This window comes from Clytia hemisphaerica, unplaced genomic scaffold (genome assembly GCF_902728285.1).
Source record: "Clytia hemisphaerica strain Z4C2 unplaced genomic scaffold, Clytia hemisphaerica genome assembly, whole genome shotgun sequence".
Lineage (NCBI taxonomy): Eukaryota > Metazoa > Cnidaria > Hydrozoa > Leptothecata > Clytiidae > Clytia > Clytia hemisphaerica.
Genome location: NW_027103947.1, coordinates 288495 through 311304, shown reverse-complemented (window position 1 = coordinate 311304; position 22810 = coordinate 288495). Strand labels below are relative to the sequence as shown.

Below are 22810 nucleotides of genomic sequence, written 5' to 3'. Positions count from 1 at the left end.
TTCCAAAAATATACAACAGGTCTCCGTTTTCTCGAGCTAAAATTTTCATTAATTTTTAACCCTATGATTTTTGCCTGAGACCGTCATATTTGTCCGAAAATCACACCAAAGTGTCCGAAAAAAAATTGGAAACATAGTAATTTCGATTCCCCGACCCCTTAGCTTTCCAAAAAAGTATAACAAGTGCTTCTAACAAAACAGTCAAGCGATTCCAAAAAATCGAACAAAATTCCCCCTACTAGTTCTGATTTCAAAGCCTAATTTAAAATCTTGTTTGACTTTTGACGGTTATAGTACAAAAAAGGGATTTTCGAAATTAATTTTTGAGAAAGAAAGGAGAACAAAATTAACCATGTTAAAAGAAATTTGGAATTTTTTTTTTTTCGGACTCGAGAGAAATATGTTGGAATTGAATTTTAAGCTTTCCCAGGTCTTAAAGTACCAATATGGCTCTATAAAGCAAAACCTCCGTTTGCTGAATGGTTAAAATGCGATTTTTAGTCAGGGATTAATATTGAAGACACGTGATATTTGTACTTTGTCACCATGGATAATATACGAAATATTCCTATACGGTCAATACTATATTAGAAAAAAACTAGAACAAGAGTCTTGAAAATCTAATAAAATACATTACATTACCAACAGTAAGGTAAAATATAGAAATTACCGAGGGAACAAGCTATACTTTTATGGACCTACCTATTTAAGTTTAATGAAGGCAATGTAGAAACAAAAACGGGATAATTTAAAATTTTGCAAGTTGGTGCCAACATTTTTTTTCAAAAAATGAACTTTTTCATATTTAGCACAATTTAATTTTACGTCTTCGTACAAAACATTATGAAAAACTAATGAACAGATTTTTCACAAAGTCCAAAAAACCCTATTTTGGGGCATTTTTGGGCCCTAAAAATTCTTTTTTTCGAAAAATGAGCTTTTTCATCATATTTAAAGTATATTTCAAATTAGCTGGCAGTAAATTTCCAATTCCGTATTACTTTTGATAGATTTCGAATAAGATAGCGATTTTATACTTTTAGGAAAGCCAATCCGGAGTGGAATATTATGCGTAGTATAAAATTTTTCTAAAATTTTCAAACACGAAGATGAAAAACGAAAAAGAAAAAAATCTGCTTTTTATCTAGCAATGCTATAACCACCATTTTTGGACTTGAGAAACTTCAATCTTTGCCCATGTCAGCTGTAAAATTCTTTTTCGAAAAAAATAATTCAGTCGAAAGATATTGGACACTACCTCCAGGTAGGTCCAAAAATAATGAAATGAAAATGAAAGAAAATAGTGAATTATAGCTAAAAGATTTAAACTAACTCGGCGAAAGGAAAATCTAATTGATCGAATTACAAAGACGAATACCAATGGAACGCACTTTCATGGTTGACACCCAATTTTGCTATAATTCTTCCATTTTCCTAAGGTTTCCTTTAAAATGTTATTCAAAATTCAAAATTTCACAACTTTACAGAATTAGGTTCGAAGAAAGACTGAAATACAGTAGAATAAAGCTATAAAATATAGTAAAACCTTTCAAAATAATATAGAACAAATTCAATGAAAACAAATGAAAACAATGACTATAAAAGGGAACTGGGGAAAATAAGTTCAGTAACTGAGTAAATAATTATAACTCATTTTCAACCTGCATGACCAGGGAGGCTCTCATTGCACCGATAATCCCACCAGAGAAATTCGTCGGTCGTATATTGTCATTTTTGTGGTTCGAAAACCGGTCCATGAGAGGATGGAAGGCGCGTGTTGCTTCTTGGTAGTCTCGAAGAGCACCTGAAGCTACTTCCTTACGAAGCTCGGTAGGATCTTCTGGATAGTTTTCTTCATCGATATCCTTGACAACTTCACTTGCACGAGGGTGCATGAGTAGAGCCAACTCTTCAGAGAAAGTACTATCACAGTGCCCCTGACATCTATCCAGAGTGAATGGGACTGACAAATTACCAAACTCCGCTCGACCCATCAGCTCCTCCACATATTCTTGGTTAACTGTTTTTGATTTAACATCGAAGGGAACGGTAGCGACATCGCTGTGACCTGTATGTTCCAAAAGATATTCCAATACACTTCCCATCTTCTTACTACTGACCTTAAGTTTAGGAAGCTTCTTGTCCAAAAAAGAGCTGTACTTTCCTGCATTGCATTCGTTGTTACGAATAGTCTCATCAAGCAAATGAATCAAAGTCATACCGTTCGGGTATACTCGCTCTAAGGGGTCAGCCCCTATCTCAACAAGTTCTTTGACCAACTCAAGTTGACCGAGCGTGGCAGCTAGCTGGAGTGCTTTCGAATGATAACACGTTGGCATTGGTTCTACCAGGCCTGGAACAGATCCAAACTTCATTCCCTTTTTGTCTAAATGAAAACCAAAACCACCCAATGTCTTAATTGCTGAGCAACATTTAGTCACAAGACGTTTAGAGGGATTCTCAATGTCACTCAAGTTTGATACAATACAGTGGTACGGACAAAAATCGATTTTTTCAATCATGTTGTTTTCTTTGAGTTTGCCAGCCTCGTTATTGAGGTCTTGGATGAATGACTTTGATTTGAGATCTTTAAAAACGTTCAAAAACGAAGTAGAAGCTGATCCAACCATCTCAGCGTCATCTAACTTCTCTTGGAAATAATCAGCTAGTTTTGTTTCAATGAGTCGAAGCTCTTTTAGGAAATCTCTTTTCTCTTTACCGTTTTCGTTAGAATCTTTCCTTTTTGTGACTTTGTTTGATAAGAAGCTTACTAATTGTTCTTGTAATTTCGTCAAGTTGAGGCTTTCTGAAACATTTATCCCAGTCACGATTTCAGACAAGTTTAGTTTTTCATCATTTCCCCAAGCATAATCCCAACCTTTTTCCTTGAAGTAATTCAAGATTTTGGTTTCAACAGCTTTCAATAAATCGTTTAATTGAGTCATGTGCGAGTATTTTAATAGTTCTAGCATAAAGATAATGTCTGACTTTCTTTCTGACGTCCAGTCCAGCTTTCCCAAGTAGAGAAACTCTCTGACAGCAGAAAACACTTCCAAACTAACGTCTTTTAACAAAATTTTACGACCCTCCATTTTCGTAAGGGATGATTGGATTAAACGTTTGAAATACTCACTTTGACCAAGGATGACTTTGTGGCAAAGAACTATATTTTTTCCAATTACAATCTCCAAATCACAAAAATCCTTGTCCTCCATCAATGTTCTTAATTTTTCCAAAGGAACGCCATCATCATCATCTTTTTTTTGTTCCTCCTCTCCATCAATAATGACTTTAGATTTACATTTCAAATTAATGTACAATGAGTTTTCCAACTCCTGAAAGGTGACTGACGTTGGATCAGAAATGTCATCAATCTTCCAAAAAAGATCGTTGCGATTAGATGCTTCAATCAGCGACAGGGTAAAGTCTGCCCAGCGAACTGCGTAGATTGGCATTGTTGTTTGTTTATTAATTGTTTCTATTACAGCTAAAAATAAAGAAAACAATTCACTTTAAATTAAACTAAAACAAAACACGAGAAAATATATCGGAAAAACGAGTTAGATCAGACTTGAATTGTGTTCGGCTTTGAAAAGAAATAACAGGCTAGGGAAAGTCTGAAACATTTTCTTGAGATCTAAACGGTTGTTTGGCAGTAATATAATATGTGTTGAAAGTATCTTTTTGTTTAAAGGCAATAGCGCTATACTTATAGTAGGGATAGATTTGGTGGCACTTCCATGGTATACTCTGAAATACATGCTGATGTCAGCTCGAAAGCTGATTGGCTTAACCGACAGTTATACGCGGTTTAGGACAGGGTTCAGACAGACCTTCGAAAATAAAATTCCCTGAGTTACCCTGAATTTTAATCAATTTTCAAAGGTTTTTTCCCTGAGAAATTCCTCATTTTAGCTATTTCTTCCCTATTTTTTCCCTGAGTATCAAGCAAACCATTAAAACTAAGCAGAGTCAAAAGAGATGTATCTTTAAACAAAAGGCACACAAATCAAATGGTAAACCTAAGGTAAAAATTAAAGCTACAAATACTGCATATGAATAAACACTTTAAAACTAAAAAAACTTTTAAATCTGTTTTTTCCATTCATTCTTCAAAAAATAAAATTCCCTGAGTTTCCCTGAGCAGACTGGAAAAAAAAAAATTTTCCCTGGGTTTCCCTGAGTTTCCCTGATTTTTCTGAAAATTCATCATATTTCCAGGTTTTCCAGGGTCTGTCTGAACCCTGTAGGAGTATATCTAAAACTTTGTTATGTTTTCAACAGTAAACGAAAGTGAATGAAGACAAAATGTAAACAAAAAGATTGCAAAGAAGTTTTCGAATAAATTCACAATAGAATGTCTTCATTTAAAAATAGAAACGCTCGATTTCATTCAAAAGAAAAAGACATTCTTTTTTTCTTTCAGTTTTATGTCTTTTTGTGTTGTTCTTGAACATTATAGTAAATTATATTCACTTTTTTGAATATATTTTTTGGAATAAAGTCACTTTTGGTTTTTCTTATGATCCAGCACTCCTAAATACTCCTCCGTATGGATGTTTGTGCCAATGCTAGATCAGCATTTCATAAATATACCATGCGTCGTTCCCTTTAAGTCTCTCTCTTCCTTTAGGATTATGAATAAATACGTTCGTATGTCCTATAAATTCTATTGTTTACTATTCAATACATTTCATTGATTTTTTCATTGATTGATTTTTAATTAGCAAAATTTTTGCATAAAAATTGCATCGACAAAACGCATCGACACGTTTGCAAGATATGATGTACTAGTTTTGAATACATATTGTAATTAAAAAAAACTCATTTTGTTGTTTTCGATGTATTGAGAAGTCAAAATGAACCTTTTTGGACTTTCTTTTATACTATATTACTTGAAATTGTCAGCTGGAACTGGATTCAGTAGTATAGACTGAGAGTTCTTATTATCAGGACAGTCGCAGGCAGTCAAATACAAAATGATTACATTGTTCGCATGAAAGCAAGGAAGTCCTAGTTCATTTTTTCTCAATTTCAGATGAAGCCCAGAGAAAAAAGCTGTATGTCACAAATTGACTTACAGCTCTCTTTTTCGAAAAATAATATTTACACAGATTTACAGGCAGAGTAATCCTAGGCAAATTCAGCAAAATTTCAAAAATGTTTTGACAAATGGATTTCGTTTTTCAAACTTTTGACAAAAATTTGGCTTTGAGTAATTTCGTGATGAACAGCCTTTGACATATGGTTTTTTTTTTGCTCCAAGAATTTATAAAATTCTAAATATGACTTTATATGACTCAATTTTCGAAAAAATTGACTTTTGGCAACGACATGTCCTACTGATAAATGTGCATTTACAGTGCTAAATTGAGTTTCTTTGCGAGAGAAAACAAAAATCCTAATTTATAAATCTTTTTTGAAAAAAACAATAGTGACGTTGAAATAAAACTAAAATACTCCTATCATAAATATATGAGGACCTAAAATACCTAACTCACATAATGATAAAATTAGGCACCTTGCAAACTATTTACATTTAAAAATCTTTGAAAAGTTTGAAAACCTAAAAATATATCTTGAAATATTATACACAAAAAATATACATGTTTTTTTAAACTTAAATTTACGATCAAATCTTAGAATCTAATAATGCCAATTTAAATGACATTTCACCTGTAAAAGATGAAAATGAGTAAATATAGAATGGAATATATATCACATATGATTACTACATTTAAAAATATAATAAAAATGTTTAAAAGCCTAATAATGAATCAAATATATCTGTTTTGAAATGAAACACAAATTGTACATAATATACATACACACATTTTCGTAAGTCTAAGTCTTTTGCATCAAATTTTCGACTTAAGTAAAGCTAAAGCCTCTCCCATCTTTTCATTTTCAACAGAGACACCCATTTCACCTGTAAAAGATGAGAAACGTGTAACTTCATCAACAATATCTTGCAGTCTTTCATTTGAGAGCTTTGGAATAGCTTGCATAAGTAGACCACCTAACATATCCAGACAATCATTCAGAAAGCTTAAAGGTTTAAAACAACCAATCCATTGTGGGAGCTCAGAAACAACAGGGAAAGCTTTCAAGACAAAATCAATAATGAGGTCACCATTATCCAACCCTTTGAAATTGGTTGTGTTATTTCTGAATAAAGTTTTGAATGCACTTTGGGAAGAGGTACATCGCTTACGTGCAAAATCATTTCTTTGAAAAGTAGCACTTCCTCCTCCAAATCTCCATGGGTTTGGCATGGCTTTGAAAATAGCCTTCTTGGCTTTCTCTAAGCCCTTCATAATTGAATCAATATCAATGTTGGAGTTTATTTTATTGTTAACTGTAGTCATTGAGACTTGCTCACTTTCTATGAGATCTTTGATCAAACTAACAAAGGTTTTGTTGTCTAGCCCACTCAACTTTTTGTAGAATAATTTTTGAGATGCTTTTGTAGAAAATTCTCCACTTTTGCGACTACCACGTCCTACTTTTGGTGTTCCACTTCCTTTTGCTGTTCCCCGCCCAGAAGTCAATGATGTCCCACGTCCACGAGTTGATGCTGTACCACGACCTCTACCACGTCCCCTCGTTGGTTTAGTTATTTTCTTTGTGAGAGGTGTAGAAGGCAAATCGGAATCATCGTCAGATTCATTTTTTTTGGGATCATATTCATCATTCTCCTCTAATGCATCATAGTTTAAGGGAGGACTAAGTTCGATGTCACTTGAGCTTAGAATTTCTGTGAGTACTGGCTTCCTTGTTCTAGTGGGTCGTGATAAAATATTTAAATTTTCTTTATCGCAACTTGCCGCTTCACTGGTTTCAATTGTTTTGCTAGCCATCTTTGAAAAACTCTAAATCTAAATGAGAAAAAAATTAAATTTGATCACAGATAAACTAGCTTCAAAACTTATCAATGGTTAAAGAAAAGTAACGGGCCAGTGGTCACAATTGAAAGAATAAAACTTTTATTAATCAAACATTGCACAGGCAACAAAGGTTTCCAGGTCCTACAAAATAACAAAGTCTAAGCACCATCTAAAACCACCCAAAATTTAAATGTTAGTTGAGTTGGTCTGTCCCTGAAAACTTTTAGGCATAAGTTAGAGATGAGTTGAAGTGCCAAAACAAGAGTGGGCTAAAATCTAATATTTTAGTTTTAATCTCAATTTTATTAAAGGGCAAAAGAAGTAGGTTTGGAAAAGGGGAGTAGGTCTGGAAAAAATGGATTCTTATTCCTATTTTTTAGATTTACCATCTTATTAAAAAGGGATGAAGAGTAAGTTTATAATCACAATCAAAACATTTTTCACTAGGAGCACCCCTAATGATGCCATCATATAGACTGCTGGCATTCGCTAATGGATTTGTGCTCCTTATAGAGGTTGGCAAAAGATATCATCCACCAGGATGCATCCTCTCCTATTTCCCCCCTATTTTCTACTTTCCTATCTTTTATCCCGATTTTCTGACTCTTGAAGTATTTTTCTGAAATTCGCCCGTATCGGTGAAATAGGTCTCCGACCCCAGCTCACACCACCAAATGCAAGCAACCTTGGTTTACAAACCCAATGCCTGACCACTTGCGCCAAGGAGACATGACAAACAGCTGTCATTCACAAATACTTATAGCAAGTTAAGTCTCAGGGTACAAATGCCCCTAAGAAGGCCTTTGGCCTTATATTGTGACTCTCAAGCTCCAACCCTAACCCTAACTGGTAATAAGCGAACCCCTGTAGGACCCTTCCGGTGCTCTGGAGACGTCCGGAGCAAAAAGTGCCATTTTTGTGCTCTAGAACACTGGAAGATTCCGGAGCACTTCCGGTGCTCTGGAGCAAGATATCTCTGATCTCAGAGCCTTAGTCAGTTGGCTTAATGTCAACAAAATTTCCTTGAATGCTAGCAAAACTGAGTTTGTTATTTTTCGTTCCCCTTAGAGACAGATGGAATGTATTCCAAGAATTAAGCTTTGCGGGAAAATCCTATCACCAAGTAAGAATGTGAAGTATTTGGGTGTTCACCTTGACAATCATCTAAACTGGAAGGTTCATACTTCTTTCTGCTTGCTGCTAAATTGAGAAGGGCAGATGGGGCAATATCCAAACTTCGTCAATATGTTCCAATTCACATCCTTCTAAACATTTATCATGCAATTTTTGCCTCTTGTGTTCACTATGCTAGTAAACTCTGGGGACTGTGTGACAATACTGTCACAGATAGAATTCTTACTCTTCAAAACACTGCACTAAGAACTTCTGCCACTCCCCTGTTTGCTGAGCTTAAACTACTCAAAATCTTTGATCTTATTTATTCAAAAATACCTCCAAGGCAATTTTCCGTCTGATGTCCTATCGACACTTAATTTTGATGAAATTGATCACAAAACTGGCACCAGGGGCAAAGCTATTAAACTACTAAAACTTTCAACGGTCAAAACCACAAATTTTGGACTTAAACTCTTTCTCTTGTCTTGTCTTTTGTCAAAACAATGGAATGAGTTACTAATAAATCATCCTGACACTGATTTTCACAACCTTGATACTAACGAGCTAAAATCTTTAGCTACAAAATTCTATTAGACAAATACAAAGCTGAAGAGGAATAATCTTTGTGTGTGTGTGTTTCTGTGTGAATGTGAGTGCGCGAAGCTAGTGTGTTTTCCCGGGGTGGGATGGGGTGGGTGGTGTAACAGGAAGAACTTTTCAAATAAAACTACTCAAAGAAATTGTCATAAAATAAAAGTAAAAATATTTCTTATATTCATTATTATTGTTGTTACTATTAATATTATGATAATCGTTTATTCATTTTTTGGTCAGCCCCGATGACCCTTCAAATCCCTTTTTTCCAGCCGGCGCTTAAGAGTTTGGTTTTTTTATTCCGATTTCTAAAGTTTTTATCCGATCGGGTTAAGTTTGGTCTCCCGATCTGTGTATTTACTCTCAAGCTTTTTTAGGGCAGTGTTCCGGTTGGGATACGCTTTCAATTCATCCAATCGGGCTAAGTTTGGTTTCCCGATATGTGTTAAAAACAATTCAATATGGCTGCCAAAGCGGTGCTTTTTCGTTCGTTCGTTGTTTATCTCTTGCTAGCTTTTATTTTATATACAATCATTATATTTTGTTGAAGTGGCTTTTAAACTTATAACTAAGGAAGATACAACACTGGAGTTAGATTATTAGGATGTTTTTTTCTTTAAAGTATGAAGATTTTAACTTATTTGCTCAAGTTTTTTCCTGAATTGTGAGTCATTCTTTTACCTATGCTAGACCTCATTATTTTGTAGCATGAAAACATAGTTTTTCATTTTGGACTTGAATATAGAATAAACCAGCTGCGCTGGAAAGTCAGCCCAAAATGCTTAGAAGGCTTAGAATGATTAATAGGAAGTACAGATAAGAAATCTGGCTTTGTTAAAATCTGAGCAGCTTGAAAGAACTATCTATTTGCTTGAAACGTTCAGAAGAAAACAGAGCAGTGCATAGTGGAATCCGTATCCAAAGCAGAAGTCGGTGAAAAAGATTTATTCCGTTGTTGTTATACTCTTTCCATGAGAATACACGTTTGTTTTTTTATAAGGAACCTTAACTTTGCTCTGAGCCTTGAGTTCCTTATTTTTACAGAGAATTTCAGCCTCAAAGTTCCTTATTGAGTTCCTTATTTACCTAGCTGCTAAGTTTGGATAACCATCTGTTACTGTTCCTTAAAACTTGTTTTCTTATTCTCAGCCTGAGCAGTTCCTTAACAATTCCTTATTTTTTGGACCATTTTCAGCCTCGAGTTCCTTATAACGTGTTATTCCTTATAAAAAAAACGTGTAATAAAAGACCCAGATAGAAGAAATAGTCTACAAGTAGTATATAACTTTCAACATTATTCGAAGGAAAAAAATTTCTTTGATATATACTCACTTTCTCCATCTATGCTTTCTCTATAATTAGCTCTCTTTATTTACAATGCAAAGCATCTTTTATTAACTATTGGATATGACGCAAAAAATAATTTTTTTTCTCTTCTTTTTTTCTTATTATTAATTATAAGGCTTCTTTTTATGTTATGTGTTTTTTATCTTTTCTTATTTCATCTTGCTAAGAAAAAATTATTTTCGCGCGCTAAATAATCCCGAAATCCTGTTTCCCGAAAATAATCCGAAATCGGAATTAAAAATGAAAGTCTTAACGACGACGACGACGACCAGCGGGAAAAAAATCGTCGAAACGATTTGAAGAGTCACCGGGGCTGACTAATAACCACCAACAATTGCTGGAATTTGATGGAGTGTATATATATTACAGTTCACAGCTTAATTATCTGATTATTCACAAAAATAATGTTTTCTCGAACTTGAGTGTTTTTTTTTATTTGATACATTTATAGACATTTTATATGCTTGTTCTTCTGGACAATTGGAGATAATATTGATAAAGCGTAAATGGAAATTGTTCAAGTATATTAAAGTACAGCTCCTATGTAAATTTGAGAAGGAACGAAGTTCTTTATCAAATTATATTGACGCAAAAATGATTTTTTCTAGACTTGCGTTTTTCACTGGCAGTTACGTTTGTTTTTTTGGACCAACTTGGAGATAATTATTATAAAGCGTAAATGGAAATTGATCAAGTATATTAAAGTACCGCTCCTATGTGAATCGAGAAAGACCGAAGTTCTTCATCAAATTATATTGACGCAAATATGATTTTTTTTCTAGACTTGCGTTTTTCACTGGAAGTTACGTTTAATTTTTTGGACCGACTTGGAGATAATTATTATAAAGCGTAAATGGAAATTGATCAAGTATATTAAAGTACCGCTCCTATGTGAATCGAGAAAGACCGAAGTTCTTCATCAAATTATATTGACGCAAAAATGATTTTTTCTAGACTTAAGTTTTCACTGCGATTTGAAAGCAGACACTTGCATTTGTTCTTTTTGACTTGGAGATAATTAGGATCAAGCGTAAATGGAAATTAATCAAGTATATATTTAAAGTGCAGCTCCTGTGTAAATTTCAGAAAGGCTGAAGTATTCTTCATCAAATTATTGACAAAAATTATGTTTTTCTAGACTTGCATTTTTCCACTGTGATTTGATGGCGGACATTTATACATTCTGGACTAATAATGATAAATAATAAATGTATATAAATGGATTAAATATTTTTTAATAGATAAATATTGCACGTTTAAGCATATATATTTAGGCTCAGGTTAGGGAAAATACAGTACAATAATTACAGTCTTTCTGGGACGACAGCGGGTATGCTAATCATAAAACTTTAAATTTGAATAAATTTTAGATGTCAGTGTAAACCTTATTTTGAATTTTGAAAAACATGTAGTTTTAAGCTAAACTATTTTTCTGCAGTTAAGATGAATAAGAATGACACCATTTTAACTTTTACTGATTTACAGCATCTTTGTTTTTGAAACTTTTTTGATTTTTTGTCCAGCTTGAGCTTAAATATAATTGTAAGTCTAAGCTTAGTAAAAAATAATAAGTGTATAAATTTTTTGTGATTTTTGATAAGTACTTGCATTTAACTTCCTTGCAAGGATTTTTATTTTCTTGAATCTGTTGTTGATGTAGTCTTTTGTTGCTGTTCATCTGTATATCTAAATATCTATCCTAATTAAGAGACAAATAATCATTCTGTCATACAGATTGTAACATGGCATATTTTCGTTAATCCATATTGTGTACAAACGTAAATTTGATGATTTTTTTACTCTCGTCTTAGTAAATCATATCAATTTTTAACAACATATCTTTCTAATCATATTAAGCAATTTAGGCTGACCTTCCAGCGCAGCTGGTTTATTTTTCTTTAGGTCTGTAACAATTTTTCAGTTTCTTCTAGGTTCCCCATTGTATTAGAGTAATCTAATTTTTTTTGTAAGGGGTTATCCTGCTGCGTTGCAATGAAAATATATTCAATTCAATTCAATATCTGCAATATAATTACGATAACGCTCACTGTGCTAATCATGTTTAAACTAACTGCGCATGCGTGCATAGGGCCGTCCACATAGTATGTACGCACTAAGGGGGGAGGGGAATCTTCTCAAAAGCATATGCTTGCGTACAGGGGGAGGGGAGGGGTCAAAGGAAAATGTATGTACGCAGAGAAAAAAATTTTCATAGCCCTTTTAAAAGGAAAAAATGTTAAAAACCCAGGCCTGGGAACAGGGCATTTTCGGGGTGGGAAATGCCTGTTTTCGGGGGTGGGATTTGGGTTTGGAACATGAAACATGCCAAAGGCATTTCGCACCCCGAATTTTTTTAATTTGGAGTCGAAATTGCCCTGTTCCCAGGTCAAGGATATTAAAATTTCGGGGCCGAAAATGGCCTGTTTCCAGGCCTGTGTTTTCAACATTTCGGGGCTGAATTTGGCCTGTTCCCAAGGGCTAGATTTTCAAACTTTCGGGGTCGAAAATTGCTAGTTTTCAGGTCGGTGTTTTTAGTAGACAAAAATCACGGGTTGTGGAGCTGGTCATTTTCGGCCCCGAAATTAAAAAAAATCCGGGGTGGAAAATGCTTCATATTCCAAAGCCAAATCCCACCCCCGAAAATGGGCATTTCCCACCCCGAAAATGCCCTGTTCCCAAACCTGTACACGTTCCATTTTCCCCAGCCCCGAAAAAAGGCATTTCCCACCCCAAAAATGTACTGCTCCCAGACCTGTACATGTTCCTTTTTCCAAAGCCAAATCCCATCCCCGAAAAAAGGCATTTCCTACCCCGAAAATGCCCTGTTCCCAGACCTGTACGCGTTCCATTTTCCCCAGCCAAATCCCAGCCCCGAAAAAAGGCATTTCCCACCCCAAAAATGTACTGTTCCCAGACCTGTACATGTTCCTTTTTCCAAAGCAAAATCCCACCCTCTCAACATGGTCAAAATTACGTTAAGTTTCTCATCGGAAGCACATGAAAAAACGGATTTGACCTTTATCTTTTGGGGATAATTGCTTTTTTCCTTGGAACTATTTTACATATATTAAAATATTTTATACACTATTTATATCTTTTGTATGCAAATAAAAACTTAAAGATAAAATAGATATTTTAAAGATAAATATCTGAAATTGTTTATCTCATATTATTTAAAATCAATGAAATATTAACAAAAGCTTGAGATAAAGATATAATAAATATCTGTATATATTCTGGGCGACTTCAAGAGTTCTTTAGCTAGTGATTTCAATTTCATGTCAATCCTGAAATATATCCAGAAAGATTTGAAAATGTGTTTAACGTGGCAATACTTTTACTACTAGTAGTCCCTACCCTACCCCAACAGGGGTATCAAATTAAAAAACAAATACAAAAAGCGAATAAATTACTAGCTTTCAGTTTTTACACTGCTATGTTTGTTGCATTAAGCAGAATACTAATTAAAAAGACGTAACAAAATCTATGATAAAAAAATCTGTCAGTGAAAATATAGAAAAACGTTTTCGGTTTTCGTGGGTTGTAATATAAATACAAACATGGGAAATCCATCCATCCAACAATGAAAGCAATAATAAAACAAAATTTTAACAGAGGTTCTATCTTCGTAAAGAGTTACTTTGCGATAATGAAAACATCGTAAATTATACATAAACATGTTTGAGTGTTTGAGAGTATTTTGACTTGACTTCATGTTATGTTTTTCTTATCTTTACCACCACAAAATTATTCAACATAATAGAATTTATAAACTATTTTCAAGCATAAAAATATTTGGCTGAAGCAAACTTTGTACAAATTTTATATATTTAAATGATAAAGTAAAAACATCTCAAAATTTTTTTATTATAATCCTTTGTGACAGTACTTTTTCTGTTGGGAAGTTGGAAGCTTTCCACCGAACAGAATTGAGCACTGATAACTAATAATCCAAATAAAAAAATAATTTCAGACAGTGCTATAGGCATCATAACTTTGCCTGAAAATGCAATGACTACAAAGTGGATTTGTACCGTCAAGGACTCTAACTTGGGACAGTCTGACAAAACATGGGACAGCAATTCGGCAATCATTTTACCGAACCTCTACCTATTAAAAGTCATTTTAAATTAACATAGTCCCAAATCATAGAAAACAAACTTGTTGTCAACAGAGATTTAACAGTGAAAAAACAGTTCAGAAAGTCAACCATCCCATGATATGACACTCGTCCCAAGTTAGAGCCGTTGACGGTATGCCGGATATCCAAAACAATAACAACCCATTATATGATATACACAATCATGTCAATGTCATAAGGTACTTTCAATTTTTTGCGGTACTTTCAAAATTTCAGAATTTTTGGGCACTTTCTTTGCACTCGCTTATCCTTTTCTTGTCCTGGATCCAATCAAAACCTGCACGTAAAACATACCCCAAAATCAGTCACGTTTATAACATTATAACTCCGTCTTTGACGACTGGGAAGATTCAACGACAAAATTTTGAGAGTTAAAGTAAAGTTTATCCCTCAGCGCAGTCAGCGATGAATCCGATCTGACCGTTAGTGCCTCTTCAGCCATTTTTGAGATGAATAAAATGAATCATGAAATCTTTGTTATCTAAAGGGATGGGTGATTAACCATGTTTGAATGAGCCTATATCTTGGATATCTCTCCTCATATCAAAACTGTTCAATGCGATCGAAAAAAATCTTTCTCAGCTGAATTCCATGATAGGGAATGTTTGTGAAGCTATTATAGTCATTGTTTGCACCAATATAAAGTTACTTCTGCAAGTTAGTAGTCTCCATCAACAGCTTTCGAAAGCAGCGAAATCGACGAAACTACTTGAGTGAAGTTTGTAAACAAAAAAGCAAGTTTCACACATTCATTATGTTAAAAAAGTATTGTCTTTTATTCCAATGTATGATAGAAGTCTATTCAAATACATTTGATGTTGGTTCCAAGTAGTATTCTTCTTCTTTCTTACCAAGAATCACCAAATCTACTCAAAAAGCACTGTTTTGCAGTGCTTCCCCAGCCAAAAATGTAAACAAAATGGCTTCCGCCTTGATTTTTGTCCCGACACGCACATCAACTGCAGCGCAGCGAGCGGCTCCAGAATTTGGCTAATGGAAAAACCACCCGAAAACGACTGTTTTACAGCCCCAAAACCCAGGCCTGGGATTTGGCCATTTTCGGACCCGACTTCAAAAAACCCAAGCCTTGGAAATGACCCGTATACAAGGGTGGGTTTTGGGTTTGCTTTTTAGACAATTTTCATTTTTTGAGCTATAAAAACGCAGGCCTGGGAAATTGCCAAATCCCAATGGAGTCCTCACTTTGAAAAACCCAGGCCTGGGATTTGGCCATTTTCGGACCCGACTTCAAAAAACCCAAGCCTTGGAAATGACCCGTATACAAGGGTGGGTTTTGGGTTTGCTTTTTAAACAATTTTCATTTTTTGAGCTATAAAAACGCAGGCCTGGGAAATTGCCAAAACCCAATGGAGTCCTCACTTTGAAAAACCCAGGCCTGGGATTTGGCCATTTTCGGACCCGACTTCAAAAAACCCATGCCTTTGAAATGACCTGTATACAAGGGTGGGTTTTGGGTTTGCTTTTTAGACAATTTTCATTTTTTGAGCTATAAAAACACAGGCCTGGGAAATTGCCAAATCCCAATCCAGTCCTCATTTTAAAAAACCCAGGCCTGGGAAATGGTCAAATCCCAGGTGGGTTTTTCATCCGAAAATTTTTTCAGGTCTGTAAAATAGCTAAAAAGACACCCACATTTTTATTCAACTTATAGCAAAATGAAAATCCCAAGGCAAAAATTTTTTTGATGAAAACCCACCCCGAAAATGCCCTGTTCCCAGGCCTGGGTTTTTAACATTTTTTCCTGTGTTTTTGCTTGCTTTTATGTCAACTTTTATGCTTCTTATTAAGGAAAGGAAAAAGTTTCTTAATAAACATTGAATTTCATGTAGTATGAAATAGAGGTCTGAACCAAATGATTTGAATTCGAAATTAGTCATTTGCGTACACTTGCCTACAGGGGGAGGGGCTACTCAATTTTCAATATTTTAGTGCGTACGTACTATGTGAATGGCCCCATACTTTTAAAAAATCAGCCAGAGATTTGCCGCCTTTTGCTAGCCTGGATATCCAGACCGTAAACTATTTCACCGTCTAGTTTTTTTAAGATCATGTTTCTGGTTTACAATCTGGACCAACTAACTCCTCTGCAGGGATTGTCCTTGCGTTGCATATTTGAGTGTCTCTAATTGGTCCATACGCACCCAGTAGCAGAATTCTCTATATTTTTTCGATGCACGCGCATAATTTATGGAAAAGCTGACATTGCAAAAAAAGAATCTTGTTGTGCGCCCCAGAATGTCAAAAACTGATACAGCGCCCTATTCATAAAACACAATCACGCAACTTTGTTGTCATTCCTAGTCCTTTTAGACGAACGCAGTCCTTACGATTTCGAGATTGCATATTCGTCAGATTGTATGTTTTCACCCCGGCAGGTACAAAATGCATAAAACATAATGCATATTGCATAATGCATAATAGTATTGTGTAATTTACACAACGATTTTATATTTTCTAAAACTCTCCTTGGTAGAGGCTAAAACCGTGAAACCCTGTTTAGAAGAGTTTCTTAAGTAAAACATTCCAATCAGAGGGATTTTCCCAGACATGATATTTACTTTTCGAATTCGAACAAAAGAGAAAACATTCGAATCATAACAACAAAGGGTTTTCCGCCAGCATAAATAATAAGAAGATGCAACAGATCAGAAAAGTTTCCCCCTTCTTCTTTCTCAAAAAAAGGTAAACACATTTAAACATTCGAATGTAAAATAATTCGAAGTCTATTTTCTTTGATTTAGCTTTCGCATTAAGCTCTTTACTTCATATTGGCTGGATATTGGCTTATCTAACAAAAAGCATTCACATGGTTAATGCTTTGTAAGAGGGAAAACCCGTTGAAATTTGTTAGAAATTGTTCGAAAAGATCTCCGAGAAAACCCAGAATAAAGATCTTGCTATAAAATTTACGTTTTCGAGTTTTCGCTTTCGAAAAGTAATATACGGAGGAGATATTTTCGTGTTTTTTCTACACTATACTACATTCTGTAAAATACAACTATGAAAATCAAAATGGCGACAAGCATTTTCAGTGGATCATGGATTTTCTTCATCATCTAAAATACAGATTTACAGCTTTCTACCCTTTATTTTTTGGTAAAAAATGGTATATTTGTTTTGTTGAAAGTAACATCTTTCAAATTCTCCTTATTATAGACTCTAAAAATGACATTTTTAAAAAATTTTGCATTATGCATTATGCAATATGCATTATGTTTTATGCATTTTGAACCTGCCGGTTTTCACCCATCCCTTTAGAGCTTCAGCGTGGGGCAGAAAACAACCACAATCTGATCTCAGGTTAACGTCAACAAGGGTTAACTCGCAAACACAGACTGTGTCATTCACAAACTGTACCATATTGTTCACTGTTTTAGTTGCACCAGACTCTAAAATTTTAGAAACTTTGTATGTTGAGGTATAACTTTTTTTTCTGAAATTTTGAGTCTGATATACTTGCCTTTTGCTAGCTGATATACTAGTTTATTTATTTGAATATTGGCACACTACTCATCAGAATCAATAAATTTGAGCTCTCCAGCCTCTGGTCTGGCCTAGGTATAATATACCGTGAGTATGGTGAGTGTGAGTATCATCACATCTTGAATAAACACTTTCTCTGGAAACTTTTCAAAACTTGTATCAGAGCCAGAGGGGCAGCGGTAGGTGTAATAAGAGAAATATGATAAGTAAGGATGTTATTTTAAGAATAAATAGAAAGGTTAAAAAAGAGCCTTTAAAAAAAATAATCGCTGATAAAATAGAGTTTAACAGAAGCAAACTGTTTTAAAATCATGACCTACCAGATGTCTTGAAGGTTGGTTTCGTCTCATGGGATATTTTTTTCCTCGTGCATTTTCCCGCGCAAATTTTTCTCGGTTTTAGACCTTAGAAAGCGCGGAAATTCGGGTTACTTCTCGCGATAACCCGCGTTCAAAACGCGTTTCACCAAAAATGGTAGCATTGAAAACGAAAGTGAATTCATACAAAATTGGTTCATATACAGGCAGGGATAACTTCAAATTAGCCTATCATCTCGGAATATCAGCTAATTAGCCTAGAATAAGCAAATTAGCCTATTTCATACAGGCTAATTAGCCCATAATGAAGAAAAATTAGATTTTTGAGCCAAATACTAATAGTCGCATTCTATAAATCCTCAGATTAATCTCTAATCACTCAATTAATGTATATTCCAAATATTACCCCTTAATCAGCTCCAGAATAGGAGATATTCAATTTTTTCTAACTGCGCATGCGCCGAGCATGCGCAGTACAAAAACTTCGACATTTTTCGGGGAAAAATTTTTTAACATCTTTTATTTATTTTTTTTTGCACACGGTACAAGATCAGAAAATTAGCCTATTATCAGTTATTTAGCCTATCAGCTAGTTTTTTTAAAATACATCTTTTCTAGGAGCTGAACACAAAAGATTTTTCAGTGGAGAATGTTCTTTGAAACATATAAGATTTGTTTTTAGTGAAAAAAAGATGCGACTATTAGTATTTGGCTCAAAAATCTAATTTTTCTTCATTATGGGCTAATTAGCCTGTATGAAATAGGCTAATTTGCTTATTCTAGGCTAATTAGCTGATATTCCGAGATGATAGGCTAATTTGAAGTTATCCCTGCCTGATATATTTTTGTGGAAAATGGCCGAAAATGGTGTCTAGTGTCTAGGTAGAGTTATCTGCCTTGACCTATTTCCCGTACTGTGTAAAAAAGGTTTTAGAAAAAAACGAGTTGAATCCGAAAGATCCAACTTTGCACGGAAGCACACGAAAAAGCCGGATTTTTCAAAAAAAATAAAAAATGGCTACCTGTGGACAAAGAAACTTCGTAAGAAAAAACGCTTCAACTCCCACGCCAAAAAATACTTGTCCAAAACAATGAGTATGTTAGAAAGCATTTCTGTAAAAATCAGCTCGATACAGTTTCCTTCGTGTGAAATATTGATAAAAAAGTTGATGCAATCAGCTTCGAAATTTGACGTCCAGTCTGCGACCGACCAAACTCAAAAAATGAAAAAGAAGACTCTACATTGCGATCAAAACATTCCAGACGCGAAGAGAAAAAAACAGGCATAAAAAATTCCCGCGTTTTTATCAAATGAAGACTCTCCATAGACCGCCACTTTCAAAACAAAACAAAAACAAACTTTAGAAAAAAATGGCGACTTGAAGAAAAATTCTGAAAAAACATGCCGAAGGGAAATGTAAGTGAGCTATTTTAAAACAAAAGAAGGAGTGTAAATAAATTTAATACGGGAAAGCTTATGAGTTTTTTTATCATCATGATCAATTAATATGACCTTACCTGCAAGTAGAGCACTGATTTTCTCTTTTTAACGATCGGTCGCAGACTGGTACGTCGGTCGGGAACTGGGCACTAGTACCGCTCGCTTCGAAAGTTTTTTATTCTAAGAAGATCGCCTCAAATAAAAAATCAAAACAAACACGAAGAACATGTTAAAAGTTGTCTAACCGTTGGTTGAAAAGGATTTTCAAAAAAGTTAAAAGTAAGTGAAAAATTTGAATCCAAAAATTTCGGTCGCCAACTGGGCAGGGTACTCTATGTGTTTGAGTTTGAGTTTGCTTTCTTTTTTAAAACACTACACACAATGAATGAAAACCTGAGAATGAAACGAGCTCATGATAAATAGAGAGCCTTCTAAGCCATTCGTCAGTATAAAACCTTGTGACATAAATTTAACAAAACCAGACGTAATTATAATAACGAACAGTTCGATATTGCGATTACCGAACTAATCGAACTTTCAGTTAGTCACACTAGAAAATCTAGCTTTCAGAAAAAACAACATCAGTCATCTACTGGATACATTTCAACAACAACGATGAGAGTTACCTGAATCAAGTTTGCAAGACAATATTAATTGAAACTTGAAAGTTGGAAACAAAATAAAACGTGGTGCAGCAGCCAAAATCAACCAACCAAAATTTGTCATTCAATTCCCGAGACAGCGCTTCGATTTTTAAGGCCTTCTTTATACGCTAAAGTAAACACAATTACGCACATGTAAATGGGTCATTGTTTGAGGTTCGGCAAAATTTCCGGGAGATAGCCTAATCCGGCAGTGCGCGGATCTGGTGGGTTCTGTCTCCCTCGTAGATCTTTTTCTTGGGAAGTTGATCTTCAAATTAGTTTTCAAGGTTGGCTTGGCTCAAATTTTTTCATCTATGGCTCAAATTTCTCAAAGTTTTTGAAAATGTTAATGTTAATTTCATTAAAAAGCGCCGGGTTATTTTTTCATGATGAATCCCTTTAGAAGTTTTGCCGTGCATTTTTTTGCTTGAGAGTCAAGTAAACGATTAGCGCTTTCGCAGCATTAATCTTTGATACGCATTTTGGCGGGACGCTAGTGTGGCTAACTGACTTTGTCGAACTTAATCGAACGAAAAAAGTTCAATTAAATTCTTTAATCAAACTATTCAAAAGTCGCTAAAATTGTGAGTATTCAATTAAGTTCGACAAAACATATTAAGTTCGACAAAGTAGTTCGAAAACAAGTAAGAAATGTTTGACAAACCGATCGGTGCCCACTGGTCAGGGGGATGTGAAGGTACACATCTTCACTGTTGGGGGTCCTTCAAAGTTCCTCAAAGTGTTGTCAAAAGCCGGCGAAAATTGCGAAAATGACCTCCTTTTGGTACCAGCCCGGTGGACCAATCGAGGCCTCTACAACCCCCAACAGCCTACCACAGCCTACCACAACAGCCCTTCGGACCACTTTGGATAACCTCTGCCTTGCTTTCCCTCAAAGCCAGCAACCTCCATCAGTCATCCGAAGCCTTTAAAAGGCTTGGAAAGGCGCGGAAAGGCTTGAAAATTGGAAAAAAAATACCTCCTTTGGATACCACCGTGGACGGCCCCTGGGGGTCCCGGCCAGTGTGCCGGAGAGTTTGATTGGTGCCCACTGGTCAGGGGGGATGTGAGGGTACACGCATGCACCAGCAGCAGTGAGGCTGGAACTTCGATTTTTGAGGATTACGATTTTACCAGCTTTTTAGCGATTTTTGCCTCGCTAAACCAAATCTCGCAACCTCTTTACCTTAAAGGAAGATCGAAATTAGAGTTTTTCAGCGTTCCGAAAAAAATGCAAAGCAAAAAATTTTTCATCTTCACAGGATCGATTCTCAACAACAAAATACATCTTTTGGTCTTTGGGTTTGTTTCTGACGTTTTTCCTTGAAAGAATATCGATCACTTTCCTTTTCCCCTCGAGCGAGCGAAAAAAATGATTAGCTCGCACTCTCTCGCGGGCGAATAAAGATGAGGCAGCAATCTTGCACTGAGGGTGCTACTTAGTTTCCGCCCACAATAGAATGATTCAAATACGGGGGTATTCCAAATGATGAACGATGTCGTTTTGTAAGTGTTTATTTTCTAAGAGATACAAATAGTATATTGAATATTATTCAATTCAATTCAATTCAATATTAACTTATTTATTTAAGTATCTTTGAGCCCAAATTTGAATATCTGGTTAAATAAAAAACAAATGATGGCAGTTCCGTTTTTCCTCAAACCCCCGAGAAAAGTTTTTTTGCCGACTTAGCTATTTTACAAATTTCGGAAAAGAACTCCCATAGGAATTCCGATACATAACCCGATTGGTTCATTTCGGAACGGCTTCAAGAAAGTCATAATGGCAGATGATTTTAAAAGTTTCTGAGGAAATGTGTGGAATTTATCGATGTTGATGGCTTGTTGATTCTTTAAAGAGAAAAGATAACAGGTATAGCTTTTTCTAACCCTGGAATATCGAGCTTCCAGCTACACTGAGCAGGGGTGCTTCAAAGTTCCTCGAAGTGTCTTCAAAGGCCGGCAAAAAGTGCGATTTAGTTCGATTAAGTTCGATTAATGTAATCGAACGGTTGAGGTCTCTTTAAAAAAAGTTCGATTAAGTTTGATTTCAGTAATCAAACTTAATCGAACTTTGTACTTTGAGAAATTTGTGAGTATTCGATTAATGTTGGACAACCGAACTTAGTCGAATATTAATCACCCAGTAAAGTTCGATTAAGTTCGAAAAAGTTTGATTAAAAATACCGTTTGATTGGTTTGATTAATTACGTTTGGGCAAAAGGGTTAAAAAAGAGCCGGACAGGCTACCGTCAACTGCTCTAACTTGGGACGATTGGTCGAAACATGGGACTGGTTGATATCTGGCCTGTATTTTCACTTACTGTTTGTATTGATAACTCCACCAAGTTTATCAATCATACTTCTTCGTTCCCCTTAGAGTGCACAGACACTCACGTGTGTTCCACTGCACTACGGATTTTTTTCATATTTCGATTTAAAAGCTTATTCGGTGTGAAAGAGAAATCCTGTATTTTTTAATAGGCAGTTCATTAACTCAAATGAAATGACTTTGGATGTTCGGTGAAATGGTGGCTGAATTGCTGTCCCATGTTTTGTACTTGTTTTGTCAGATAGTCTCAAGTTAGAGCAGTTGACGGTAGCTCTAAAGCTCTAAAACAGCATCTAATTGTTTGACGTTTTAGGGTGTGGGTGGGTGGATCTGCTTTTAAAACGTCAATTGACGTTTTTAACCTAAAATCGATTTGTGAGTGACCCCTAAGGAAAAGTCTCATGAAATCGCATTTGGTGTACGCAAAAAAGAATTCCATAATGGCGGCAGCATACAAGAGCAGTCAGAATACAAAAATTTCAAAGGC

General features: G+C 35.2%; 1 protein-coding gene across 5 annotated transcripts in view; it reads right to left on the bottom strand.

Annotated features, from left to right (window-relative positions):
• Positions 1–1200: 1200 nt before the first annotated feature.
• LOC136809967 (protein FRG1-like) overlaps positions 1201–22810 on the bottom strand; it is a 230614-nt gene continuing 209004 nt past the window's right edge. Inside the window, exons 2-3 of one of the 5 annotated variants that reach the window (XM_067066532.1) lie at positions 3134–3487; positions 1201–2386 (exon numbers count right to left, since the gene is read on the bottom strand). In XM_067066532.1, the coding sequence (XP_066922633.1) occupies positions 1644–2386; positions 3134–3455 (1065 nt within the window). In that variant the 5' untranslated portion in view covers positions 3456–3487 and the 3' untranslated portion in view covers positions 1201–1643. Of the gene's footprint in view, positions 3488–5274; positions 6879–17909; positions 17990–18928; positions 19371–22810 lie in introns of those variants that run through there. The other 4 variants (XM_067066535.1, XM_067066533.1, XM_067066531.1 and 1 more) reach the window with 4 other exon arrangements.